Source organism: Lentinula edodes (genome assembly GCF_021015755.1).
Source record: "Lentinula edodes strain Le(Bin) 0899 ss11 chromosome Unknown C8R40scaffold_36, whole genome shotgun sequence".
Lineage (NCBI taxonomy): Eukaryota > Fungi > Basidiomycota > Agaricomycetes > Agaricales > Omphalotaceae > Lentinula > Lentinula edodes.
The window spans coordinates 267118-279363 of record NW_025764342.1 but is presented as its reverse complement, the minus strand read 5'-3'; the positions used below and the strand labels follow the sequence as shown (position 1 = coordinate 279363).

The window sequence follows — 12246 nt, the reverse complement described above, 5'->3', positions numbered from 1 at the left end:
GAATGGTCATCCTTCGGATGTAGTCCGAGTCTGGTATAATCCTGCTTGACAAACAGGTAGACTGCTATCCGTAGGTAGTATCGGGGATGGGTAAACTAACCAACTTGTGGTAGTATGGGTATATGGTCCCTTCAACTTATTAGACTGATTCAGTATTGACTTTGACTGTCAATCTGGGTCTCAATTACAGTCCTCTTGATACAAATCTATACGTGAAAATGTCACAATTCACAGCATAGACGTCTAGCCAAAATTTAGGCGTGTCAGCGAAGGAGAGACCGCCTGGTATTACAGCCAATCACCAGCTGACTTGGATGTACCACTTCCCGAAACGCCAATTCCAAGAATGCTAGGGACTATATACATTCATAGGAGTATCAAGGACGGGGGATATCAAATTTGGGTATGGTTCAATCGGGATGGAAGGGGCCTTGGATGGCAATCCGTGGATCTGAACGATGAGCAGGTGGCACATCCTAAAGTTGCCGAACGGTCGTTGAAGTTGACTGCAGCGGGAAAGCCAAGCTGGATCCTCAATAGCACCTTGACAACCTATCGGTCACGAAGTCTAAAGAGATCCGTGTCGCGTTCAATTGAAGACGCAGCAGAGTCGGCGAGTAGTGGGAAATGACTGGACGCTGGAGTTCGGAAGAAGTCCTACATAAGCTTTCCTACTGAGTTTGACTCTGAGGGATCGCCTGCACGTAGTATGATGGAGAAGAGACGAGTAGCTGTCTGAGTCATGGGAAAATTCTAAATTTATTTGATCGTGACTTCCGATAAACCATATGGAGCATATCACTATATCACTGGTCACATGGTATATTGTCTTCCAGGTTGACCGGGACCATTGATCATATCTTCATATACGTATGATAATCGTCTAAAGTTCAAACACAGGAGTACAACTCAGTGCTTGAGACTCGAATTCGAAGATAACTTATATTCGTTCGAACTGACATCTACGTGATCACATCTACGACGTTTGATCAAGCGTGTTCTTACCGACAGCGCTAGCTTATAATGTCATTGAGTTTTGAGCGAGTGGTATACACGCGGCCACTGCTCTCGATGAGTTCCTCTCATGATCAGAATGTTAATTTGACTGCAGATCCGCCAGTTCTCCTTCCTGACTGTGACGGATGGTACAGATCCATGGATGCAGAATCTGTTGCCATTGAAGCAGACGTGCGTGCATCAATAGCATTAATACATGGCATTTTACCTGGATTTGATTCTTTTTTAGCAGCTGCGAACAGATTTTTCCAAAGAAGCCAGACGGGTTTATATCGAGAATGAGATGAAAGATAGTAGTAGTAATGAATTGATGGATGGTGGATACGAATTGGAAGATAGCGACGATACTGCTACACAAAGCATGAGAATTGTGAGTCCAATCCCTCTCGATATGAGGTCCTATATATGTGACGCATCCGTTCGCAGATCCCTTCTAGCTCTACCCTGCATTCTGGTCCTACCAATGTCTTTCAACGGTCGGAGGATCCTGCAGTTGAAACCGTGATATCTCATGAACCAACTGTGCGGGCGTAACCATTGGCCGATAGTCATGGCGTTCGATCTCATATTCTCAATTTTAGCAGAGTCCCGGGGTATTCGAACTTCAACCTAGCAGTTATCAAAAATTAGACGAGTCTGTAGCGATTGCAGTGAGTTCTTCGACTCTGACTCGTGTAATCTCCTGATAGTCTATGAACGAACTTGTCTAAGGGGACCACAATACATTCAAAGGACGCAAGCGGGGATGATATCGCAATAGATATTGCCGAGACACAAAGGCACTTCATTACAGTGGGCACTTGATTCTATTTGCTCGGTTAATACTTAGTGACCGTTTTCACAGAATTCTGCATTTCCAGTGCTAGACATCCCTGTATCGCCTTCATCGAACGAGGGTGATCAAGGAGAAAACCGACGCAAATTTGAAGACGACGAACTCGACGTAGGTCATTGTTAATTTCCATCGTTATTTTCGGTGGTACTTACATAGTACCGTCTTGGCAGAACTCCACTAGTCCACTTCCACTTTCAGATGCACTGGCGTCTGTTATGCGTGCATCAAAGGAGGTCTGTAATCCAACAGATAACGACACTGATCAATGCAGACGGAAAGAAGACGAATTTGGTCCTGGACTCAAACTCTTCCACGCTCTTCGAGATTTGATTGTGAGTATACTGATAATTCCTGGGTTATGCTCTAAGCTCATCGATACATTCAGCTACTTGATCTGGATCTTCCCAAAATCCTGTTCACAGCAGGTTGTATCGGTTACTTGCTCTTTCTGGTTCGAGCACTTTGGAAGATTGGAATCATGTTTCATGATCAACCGCTGGTATGCTGTGGGCATCTGGCTCTGAGTGTGGGGCTGCTTGTTTTTGTCCAGGGCAGATATCAGGTAAGATTTCGCTATAAATCCATCTGCAATCCTTGACATTGTAAAGAGGTCTGGACTTCTACCATTTGCTATAGACACAATCGTCTTTATTGGTGCTTTCATATGTACTTCCATTTTGTGGTGGATACTCTGCGTGATTGGAGACTTCGCAAATGTAGCATTGTCTTTAATCTTCAGGTTGTAGATTACATCATAATCATCACAATCATTTTGTCATCTCTCTATGATATTTTCTGCAATCTAATTACTTTCTGATTGTCATAAAACCTCTATCTATCATATCCATAACGTTGCTGACCACGAATTGTTTGAATACCACATTGTTTGATTACCACTAAAATTGCTGTTTGTATCAAATCGGTAAATTACACTTGGTCTTGAGATACTCTGCAGCTAAACCATCATTTTTGTTCGAAAGACTATGGGCCCTTTGAAACTTCAATCTCCCGTGCCATTCTTGACTAGTCATCAGGGTCAATGGCACCGTAGATTTTAGGATTTGGTCCAAACGGTTTCGGAACCAATCTTCTGCATCTCTCGACCAATATCCACAATTGAGACCACAAGATCTCCAGGAACCTGAACGAGGCCACCAAGACTTTATCGCCATCTGTTGTTTACCCTCCTTTGAAACGAAACCTAGGGGTTATGCATGGGCTTCTGAATTGAATTCGAATTCGAAGGAAAAGCGTACGTACCTGTTGCAACCTCGTATGATCCACAAATTAGATCCATCTCCTCACCAGTTAGTTGGTCATCCCAAAATGCACAAGCTTGACCCGCTTCCCAGACACATAATGCTTGCTCGCCTTCATGTAGAGCATGACCAGTCGGGCCATCGTAGACGTCATTCACGTTGACAATGCCTCGAGCTAATCTGGCAATAATACCTCCAGCTAGGAGCGCTGAGCGCCCTCTGGCTGAACGCAAGAAATCATTACGAATAAGCTCATAAGAGCGATAGTCTTGTAATGTTGGTACAAATCCAACCGGGCGGAAGCCTAGCATTGCAGGTCTACGAAAAGGCATGTAAAGGGATCTACAAGGAGTGTGGCTCGCCATGAGTGTGTTGAAGGAAATACCTTCTTCGATCAGACACTTGATGATATCCTCAGTTCGAGGACCCCACTCCCGACGTGCGAGTTCCATGACGGTAGCGGCGCTGCGGAAGGCAATTACATATTCTTCATTATCTTTGGCGTCTTTTGCTTGTATTAAGTAGTAACGACCATTATATGAAGTCAGGGTATCAACTTCGAACGGAATTAGAGGCTGCATGAGACTCCTAAAAGATAAGTCATACACCTCAGGTGCATGTCGGAGATCCGCTGCATCTGACAATGCAGATATGAAGCGACACAGCTGTAGTTTAATATGAATGTCAACTTCAAGCGCTGCGTGACGACGTCCACAACCAAAAAGGCCCAAGACCTTTTTCCAAACTTGCGATTTGAGTACAATGTCACGATTTTCTGCGAAAGGCTGCTTGAGAAACCCGAACCTGTGGTAAGCAACATCTTCGATGGCCTCGTTGAACTCTATCAAAGAATGCGGTAAATTATTCGGGGATTGAAGGCGAGTAAGATAAGCTTGAGAGGACACGGTTCCATCATTGTGATGTGTTTCCTCGTTTATATGAGCACGCACGGTAATGAAATAGTCCGAATCATCGTCGGAGTCTAAATCGTAATCATCGGGAGCGTCATTAGGGTCGAAGTCAGTGCAGACCTCCCATTCATCAGCGACGGAATCATAACGCCTTTGGTGTGAGCCATACCTCTCCCATATATCCTCGTAATTGCTCCTTCCCACTGGGGTCCGGACCCTGGTCCCCTCGACCAAGTCCCAGTAGTAGACGCGAGCACCTTTTCTACCCGGAGGCCGATCCTTCGTAGCATTTTCTTCACGTTGTAGACGAGATTGACGTTCAACGGGAGACTCAGATGCAATGACTTTGAGTCTATGAACTTCTCTACGCTGGATGAAATCAAAAAGGCTCTCATTTGGACGAGGAAGGCTTCCACCATCAAGACGAGGCAAGCGTAATCGGGGTTTGTTGGTAAGGATTTCGCGGGGTATCTGTTCTTCTATCGGCAATGGAGGTGGTGGATACGGCCTTTGCTCCGAAATTAGAGTGTTGATGATGGAGGAATTGGGTGTGGAAATCAGATGATCTAGCGTAGGGGGGATTGACCAGTTATTAAGAGAACCCCAGTACAACATCAGGGGCATCTTCGCTTTGAGGAAGACCGGGATCCAGGGAAGGCAGCCGGAATTATGGACATCTACAAATGCTCCGACCATTGGAAGATCCAGGATCTGATGAAAATATTCTAGCCACTCTGAGCTTATTGACGTTTGCTGCTGCAGCTGCTCTTTCCATTGCCATTTTGTCGGAAAGGGTCCTCGACGTAGTTTTTCATACTCCTGTTGCCTTTTGCTGAGGAAAGGACTAACGCTAGGCAATCTGTCATTGTGTTCAAGGGCAGCAATGACAAGGTCAACCCATTGACTTTCCAGATGATAGAGCAAGTGAAGAAAGAAGGATGTGCATGCAATTAGAGGGATGAATGCTAGACGAGAGCGCATGGCTGCATGGCGCGCATCCATCTCCGTCTTCCACCGTAAACGATATCCATAGTTGTTTGGATAAGGCCAAAGTCGAAAATCTTCAGGAATTGCTAACGAGTTTACTCTCATACACGCGCGAAGGAACGCGCGCATATTTTTCTCCAAAGAGTCCCAGTCCGCTGCTTCTGACGATCTAAGAACGTAGAAGCCGCTAGGATCCTTCACGATAGGTACGCTATCAACAGAGTAGTCAAGGCATTTGAGGAAACGAAATTTGAAGGGATTACTGCTCGGAGCAAATCCCAGGAAAGGAAGTGAGGACGCAATCCAGCGGGGCTTATAAAAATCGGGCAACTTCGTTGCGTTTGGACTAAGATTCACAGGTTGATGTCGAGGAGGAATTTCGGGAAAATTGAACGGTTTGCGGCACAGACAAGTAAAAACGTCGGTATCAATTACTGCATGTAAAGTAGGTCCCTCTGTCCCTTCTGTCGCTTCGATGGTCGCAAGACGGCATTTTACTACTGGGTTGAAATTGAGGGAAAAGATGATAAACAGCAGTTCATTTGTACTTACGATTCATATTTTGCACAGAAAAATTCATGGCCCACAAGTTCTGTTCCTAATCAAGACCAGCCTCGACTAGTGCCCGACTGAATGTCTTAGTATGAAATCTGATGAGAGCTTCGGTGAGGATCTAGAGCGTAGGCAAGCCTCGTATCCAGTTAAACCAGAAGGAAGCAGTAGTCGAGAGCTGGATCGCGACGTATTAGAGGCTACCAGAAGTATATATTATCACGTGGCTAAGAAAATTAACATCTTCACGTGGTCCGGTCATTATTTGTGCATGCAAGACCTACAGGCTACAGCCATAGATCTATTCGTACTCATTCGTACTCACAATCTCACACGAATTGTTCCAGGTTGAAAACCGGAACCAATTCATCTTGCAAGGTAAATAAAAGGCAAATGCGATAGTGATCACTACGGAACCAGTCCAAGAACACAAATCGTGTATCGAAAACAATGTGTGTCAAGGAAACACAAGGGCATTAACGCCGTGAATGCGTAGAAGATGAATGGGATGAAAGTCAAGTACACTGTTCGGTTTATATGGTAGAAGACTGAGACAAATAATGAGGTAGACATAGGCGGACGAAGCATGGATTGGGCATAAAATGAAGGAATAGTCTTTTGGCAGCGGTTATAAAGGTAAAGTGTGATAAACTCAAACGAGACTCACAATTCACGAAACATATTATGTGATACTCAAGCGAGCAAGAGGGAAAAGAGGCAAAGAGTAGACATGATGAAGGAAATTGAGACGTAGGCCTCCGGGACGTACGCGAGAGAAGCAGATAGAGTGAAGGCTGGGCCGCGAATTCACCTACCCTCTGACCACACGTCTGAGGGCTTTACCCTTCTCGACATGATCTTTGACGTTCTTGCAGAAGCTACACCACACCAATCGTTGAGTTCGAGCAAAAAACGAAGGCAATTGAATTCACTCACGCAGTGATCACACGACGAATCGCGATCTCTCTTTCATTCGCATCGGTGTACCGCGGAAGATAGTCGAGGAACCTCTCCGGATCGTACTTCGAATGAAAGAAGATAGCAACGTCCCCTGCGAAATCTTTGTCGTAGCCATAAGACTCCAGAGACGTATTCACTTCCCCTGATTCTCGATTGAAGGTTCCTGCGACATAATATTTGCGACTTCCGACAATCACCTTCGTCTGGTAGAAGTCGGCATAATAATCGAACTTGAAGGCTCGTTGCACTTCAATGAAACGGTTGTTATCTTCGCGAGAATTAATGGAATCAAAACGTTTCTGTTCAGGGATTGCATTATCACGTCCGAAGAATAATCCCAATGTCTTTCCATTGATCTGATAAGTCAATGTCAATGACTATAGCTAGCACAACAGTATCAGGTTGCGAAGCCTACCCTATCCTCTTCTCGCCATGGCATAATATTACCGTTTAGCAACGGCCCCCACGATGTATGGATGGAAGCCGAACGCTGACGACTGCGACTAGTAGAGGAGCGGCTCGCACTCCTCGAAGATCTGGCAGCTCGAGTAGAAGACATTGGGAAAATTTCTGGTGTTGATGATGGAAGCTGATGAGGATTCGATCTGAGGAAAAGCGTCGTATTTTCTCTCATTTATAGGTGAAACATGCTCTGAACACGAGATTATATCCAGAAGATTTTGATATTTTTTTCTTCGCAGGTTTTTCCTTCTACGAAACGGCTTTCTTCTAAGCGCACCTCGTTTTGAATTTTCAAACCCCATACATAGAAATTACTTGTAAAAAATGCTCCGGACTATGACTTATCTTCGCCTTATGTTAAATTTCACCCGGAAAGAAGCCTCAAGCTCGAGTCAAACTTGACCTTGGACAAAAACACGTCCACAGCTTGACAGAAATGGATGAAAGGGATCAATGGATGAAAGGGATCAAAAAGCATGTTCCTAAACCACTCGCTCGACCCTGGATTGATAATGCAAGTTTCCCTTCCCCTTTGCTTTCTCTCTCAATGCATTCCTAAATCCTCTGCTTCTCCCTGCTTCTCCAGGTGAAATATATTTCGACTTTGGATACATTCAGCTAGGAGTAATTATACCCAGCGTCTACCTTGTCCAACCACTTAGATCTTGATCGAATAACAGCCGATCCGATCGCCAGATCTCCATCACAGACTTCGTTAGTTCCCTTTGAGGAAGTCGTGGACGATCAGTGCCACTGAATAGCACTGAATAAAGAAGCCATCAATAAACAGTGAAGTTCGAATGAAATTGGAACCATAGATTTGCTCAAATTGAAAATATTCCTTTACAAGAAACGACATCGCTGTACCATGGAGATCCGGCTCCAAAAAGACTTCTTCCATTATTATCTAGAAATCTATCTGAGTCCCTCAAGATGATGATCATACCAAATGTTAATTCAGCATGTTCTAGGTCATGATCATGAACATTGTCATACGACCTCATGCTCAAGGTGAGGATTGTGAATGTACGCCTGAATGAAGCTTGAAACATAAAAACCGAGTCATAACTCCTCTTTTAATTTCGAACTAGGTCGGAATCGATTTTCCCCATTGGTATTATGGCTTGTGCTTGTCGTATTCCCCACGGTCCAACACCCGGCCAACACACAGGCTTATCACTCCCGGATCATCGATCAATGGAATGTTCTAACTTGAGCTGTTTAAAGACTCGGAAACTGAAACCCCCACATATTTTCTGTATCTACTCCTCTTAACCTATGGCTACCCCAAACAGCACATCACTTGCACGCGTAATTTTTCGCGAAATCATCCTTACATTCTATATTACCGACGGTACCTTGACCGACCCGCCGCCGCCTTCTCCCGAGCTCTCCAGCTTCTTAGAGGATAACGCGGGGACGCTGACCATCATAATGGGACTTGCCTTTTGCTTGTTCCTTGGTTTGGCGCTAATCATCGAAACTATCGTCGAGCTGGTAAGTTGAAGTTGCAGTTTTCTACAGTCAATTGTCTTATCAAGCCAAAATGCAGATCTGTTTAATGTACGCGTACGTGGTTCGGGCTGCTCCTTGGGTTAAGGATGATGAGTTTCAGAAGGATGAGCAAGCAGTTGATTTGGATGAATTGGACACTATTCGAACAGGCAGCACCTTCGAAGACAGGGTTGATGAGCAGGAGGTAGAGATGGAATTATTTTGGGAGTGATCATGAACATGTGATGGAGGAACAGTGGGTACGATGGAGGTATAAGTAGAGCATGGTGTATTGCCAAACAGTATACTTGTGACTATCAGGAGTGTACTCAGGATAAAAGCCGAATAATATTTTCTTCGATCAGTCAAGGGTAATGCACTCATGAATGTAAGGGACGTCGGATGGTCAGGGTCTGCAGACATATTGACAGACATCCGTTCTTGCAATTATACTTGCTTTACTAACTTCATTCGTTGAACATTTATCGTGTTTGAATAACACCGTGCATCCGCGGTGAATATGCGAGGATTACAAACAACTACCCTAGAAGTAATACTACAGCCCTTGCTTCATAACTGTTAAGACCGAACTGAATTAGTTTGCGAATTCCAATGATTCAACAGACGCATACCAGGATCAGCTCTTCCAAATTGCCTAGTATCTGTTTGAATCTTGTCTTCCGAAGTGAGTGTCCACCGGGTAACGGGAAAGGGGAAGGTGCGGAGGAAGAGGAAGGTGCGGAGGAAGAGGAAGGTGCGGAGGAAGGAGATCCTAGCATCTTCGAAACATCGTCCACTGACCATTGTGAGGGGAATAACAGCAATAAGGCGAAGGTTATACCCATTGCTACGAGAATCATACGGGAAACGGTTACAGTTGCGGCGACCTGTATACTGTTTATTAACGTGGTCATGTATACTAGGAACGCACCCTACAAGTCTCGGTAGAGCAACCCACAACTTGCTAGGAACCTTGGCGGGAGTGTCCTTGTCTTCAATCCACAGTAGGATTTGTGTATGCTGCCCACAATTACCATCTCCAGTGGCTATCATTCGACGACGACGTGGTACAGATTCGACATAAGCCTGGAGATGAATAAATGAAGGATTGACAGAAGCAGCAGGGAACACTCACCAAGGCTGTAACCCACGACTGGTCTAAAAGCGAGGAGATTGGCAAGAAATTCATGCATTTTTGCCAGACTCACCCGTTCCGTGCTTCAAAGTCTGGATTCTTCTCCCGTGTTTTGCATCAAATATCACCGCGTATCCCTTTGTTGTACCCATTATCGCCGCATGACCTTCGTTGATAAAGAGAGTGAGAAGAGGTATATTGGACTTGAGTTCTTGGACTTCAGACGAAGTGCTGATTTTCTTGAAGTCTTGAGACGTATTCCTGAACCAATCCAGACCACTGCGTACATTTGTCGCCACCAATGAAGTCGAGTCTGGGGATTTAGCTGAAGTTCCTCTACAAAAGTCCTGAGCTATTGACTGCCTTTGAGAAGGAGAGAATGTACATTTTCTCGTCTGGACCCCAGATACAAGTGGTCTCCCAAGCTTTGATGTCGCACTTCCTACAATACATAATATTACTAGTAGGTCCGCATTGAGTTTAAAGTGTTCCCTCACCAAAACCCATGGTGATAGTATCCAATGAGACATTCGTTATCATTCTTGAGGAAATGCACGCCTGTCGCCAGAATCGGAGGTCGGACAAAATTCTCAGTCTCACCAAATGCAGGGCGTGGCAGGCGGTCTGTATATCGCCATACTCCGGAACCTATGACTTTCATGGAGAAGGATACAAGCAATCAAGGTAAAAGCCTACTGTGTTTCTTAAAAAGTAAAACGTCGGCACCCGAACAGACAAGGAGGCGATCACCACTCTCGTTGATTTCCATAACCGCGACAGGTGAAGAGGCTTCGTGTATGACCTCATTTGTTCGTCGATGTGGCCACTTCTACGGTTCGCGTTCAGATAGAAATTGGACCACCGCAAATAGAACTCACCAAGGTGGGATAAGAGCACATAACTACCCCTCCCTCATCACCGATAAATAGGATGTTGTTTTTCCATGCGACAGCAGTGTAGGGGTAGGCGCCTTTGTGTTCCCAAACTTTTGACAACCCACGTTCTATATCATGAACCCGCACCGTTTTGTCGTCGCTGGCGCTGGCCAAATAACGTCCATCGATCGTAAAGGATAATGCATTGACGGTATCAGTCGGCGAGTTTATTACACCCATCTGAATATAGGAAGGGTTCATTGCTCCAGCAGGTCAGTTTCCTGAGGCAAGTAATTGCTGGAGTACTATTACTAGTGGAAATGTCTAGAATTCTTTCCTTTCAGCCATCCCCAATGAGGGAACACATGCCAAAAACGAGGCGTTACACCATAGACAGGGTTCAGATATCTGTAATCTGTAATTAACGATCAAAATGAGAATGAACAGGGTCCAGAATTAATGGCGAACTACGCACCCTTATATTCTGATCTCAGCACGAGGGCCTATGATGACCCGTGCCTCGGGAGCGTGGGGACCCGTGCGATGGTCAGATGGCGCCAGAAATGTTCTCTCGAGAGATCTCTAATCATGCATGTTGATATGCATGCGCATGCTTTCAGGTTGATCACAAGCTCTCAAACGAATTCATCATGTTGAAATAATAAAGTTGAATAAATCAGGTTCTGAGCATGATAGAGTTCGAATATGGTATACATGCGCCGATGGCGAAAAATCTTCTGATACAAACAGGCAGCGATTATGAGAATTCGAAATATATCTGCATACTCTCGTACGTCAGTGACAGGAATACCGTGCGCTTCTGATTCATCAGTCTAAGAAGATTGAGACAGACTGAGGATTGCGATAAATCGAAGGAGTTTCGACAACGTACTAGTCACTTCCTAGTTTCTCGCAAACGCAAAAGTTCCGCTTGCAGCAGCCTATTATCCTCCATGGTTTCCTTCAGTGTAGCGACCGTCTGCACGTACAGAGCTTTCTGTTTGGCCAGACGCGAACGAAGCTCTGTCTAACAAGAAGTTAGATATAGACGCAATCAATCGGTAAAAGGATATTTACCTCATCGCGTAGTTTGAGGCGCTCTGTCAAAGCATCAAGCTCGATTCGAAGATTGTGAGCCTCGTCTGAAGCAGCTGCCATTCGCCGCTGCAATTGATTTATCTCGGCGTCTTCGCAAGATACACAGCGTACGACTGAGAAAGACATTATGGGGAAAAGAGATAGGAGCGTAAGTTCTTATGAGGTCTCTTTGAGCTGGGAACTATGAAACTGTGTGGCACCTTGAGCATATTGCGGAAGCGGCCCATTGAAGTGAAAATGTTTGAAGGAAAGAAGAAGGGAAGAAGATATTGATCCCATTGGGACAGATTGAGACAAATGTGCTTGAAAGAGTGAAAGGGATACGCAGTCCCATCGAGATTGACCGCCCACGGAGTTTGACTCGGTGGTGGTGACTGGTGAAAGGTAAACAAATAAATCGGCCCGAATGTGATGACGATACTGATAAGCGCCGGTCGGCTTTCGACTTGATTACTTACTTTCTTATCCCTTTGATCAACCAACTTAGCCACCTCGTCCTGGTTCCAAACCGGACAGAGGTAATGGCGAATATGAATAAGTCTTTGAGCTCCTCAAAGCGTCCATTCATGACGCGACAATGATTCAACTCTGCTCTACAATTGAATCTGATGTTGTACCGTACGTATTTTCTCGCTATAAAAGCTAACTCTTCTTTTTCAGA

General features: G+C 45.0%; 6 protein-coding genes across 6 annotated transcripts; 2 read left to right on the top strand and 4 right to left on the bottom strand.

Annotated features, from left to right (window-relative positions):
• Positions 1-1071: 1071 nt before the first annotated feature.
• On the top strand, positions 1072-2551 carry C8R40DRAFT_1174439 (uncharacterized protein; the record flags this gene model as incomplete). Its single annotated transcript, XM_046232186.1, has 10 exons — positions 1072-1188; positions 1247-1387; positions 1444-1539; positions 1599-1667; positions 1729-1809; positions 1862-1960; positions 2023-2184; positions 2238-2351; positions 2403-2414; positions 2489-2551. The coding sequence occupies 10 exons, from the start codon at positions 1072-1074 to the stop codon at positions 2549-2551; spliced, it is 954 nt and encodes a 317-aa protein (XP_046082746.1).
• A 359-nt stretch (positions 2552-2910) lies between these two features.
• C8R40DRAFT_1023807 (uncharacterized protein) lies at positions 2911-3179 on the bottom strand (the record flags this gene model as incomplete). The annotated part of the gene is made up of 2 exons (XM_046223045.1): positions 2911-3053; positions 3113-3179. Coding segments are annotated over 2 exons (210 nt in total), but the record flags the coding sequence as incomplete, so codon positions are not given.
• A 3193-nt stretch (positions 3180-6372) lies between these two features.
• C8R40DRAFT_1174437 (uncharacterized protein) lies at positions 6373-7080 on the bottom strand (the record flags this gene model as incomplete). Its single annotated transcript, XM_046232185.1, has 3 exons — positions 6373-6439; positions 6498-6877; positions 6937-7080. The coding sequence occupies 3 exons, from the start codon at positions 7078-7080 to the stop codon at positions 6373-6375; spliced, it is 591 nt and encodes a 196-aa protein (XP_046082744.1).
• Positions 7081-8261: 1181 nt separating this feature from the next.
• Positions 8262-8709, top strand: C8R40DRAFT_1174436 (uncharacterized protein; the record flags this gene model as incomplete). Its single annotated transcript, XM_046232184.1, has 2 exons — positions 8262-8480; positions 8536-8709. 2 exons carry the CDS (start codon positions 8262-8264, stop codon positions 8707-8709), a joined length of 393 nt encoding a protein of 130 aa, XP_046082743.1.
• A 307-nt stretch (positions 8710-9016) lies between these two features.
• On the bottom strand, positions 9017-10748 carry C8R40DRAFT_1174435 (WD40-repeat-containing domain protein; the record flags this gene model as incomplete). Its single annotated transcript, XM_046232183.1, has 9 exons — positions 9017-9067; positions 9110-9371; positions 9409-9563; positions 9613-9635; positions 9686-9948; positions 9998-10054; positions 10110-10260; positions 10309-10441; positions 10491-10748. The coding sequence occupies 9 exons, from the start codon at positions 10746-10748 to the stop codon at positions 9017-9019; spliced, it is 1353 nt and encodes a 450-aa protein (XP_046082742.1).
• A 634-nt stretch (positions 10749-11382) lies between these two features.
• Positions 11383-11711, bottom strand: C8R40DRAFT_1174434 (uncharacterized protein; the record flags this gene model as incomplete). The annotated part of the gene is made up of 2 exons (XM_046232182.1): positions 11383-11514; positions 11565-11711. 2 exons carry the CDS (start codon positions 11709-11711, stop codon positions 11383-11385), a joined length of 279 nt encoding a protein of 92 aa, XP_046082741.1.
• Positions 11712-12246: the final 535 nt, after the last annotated feature.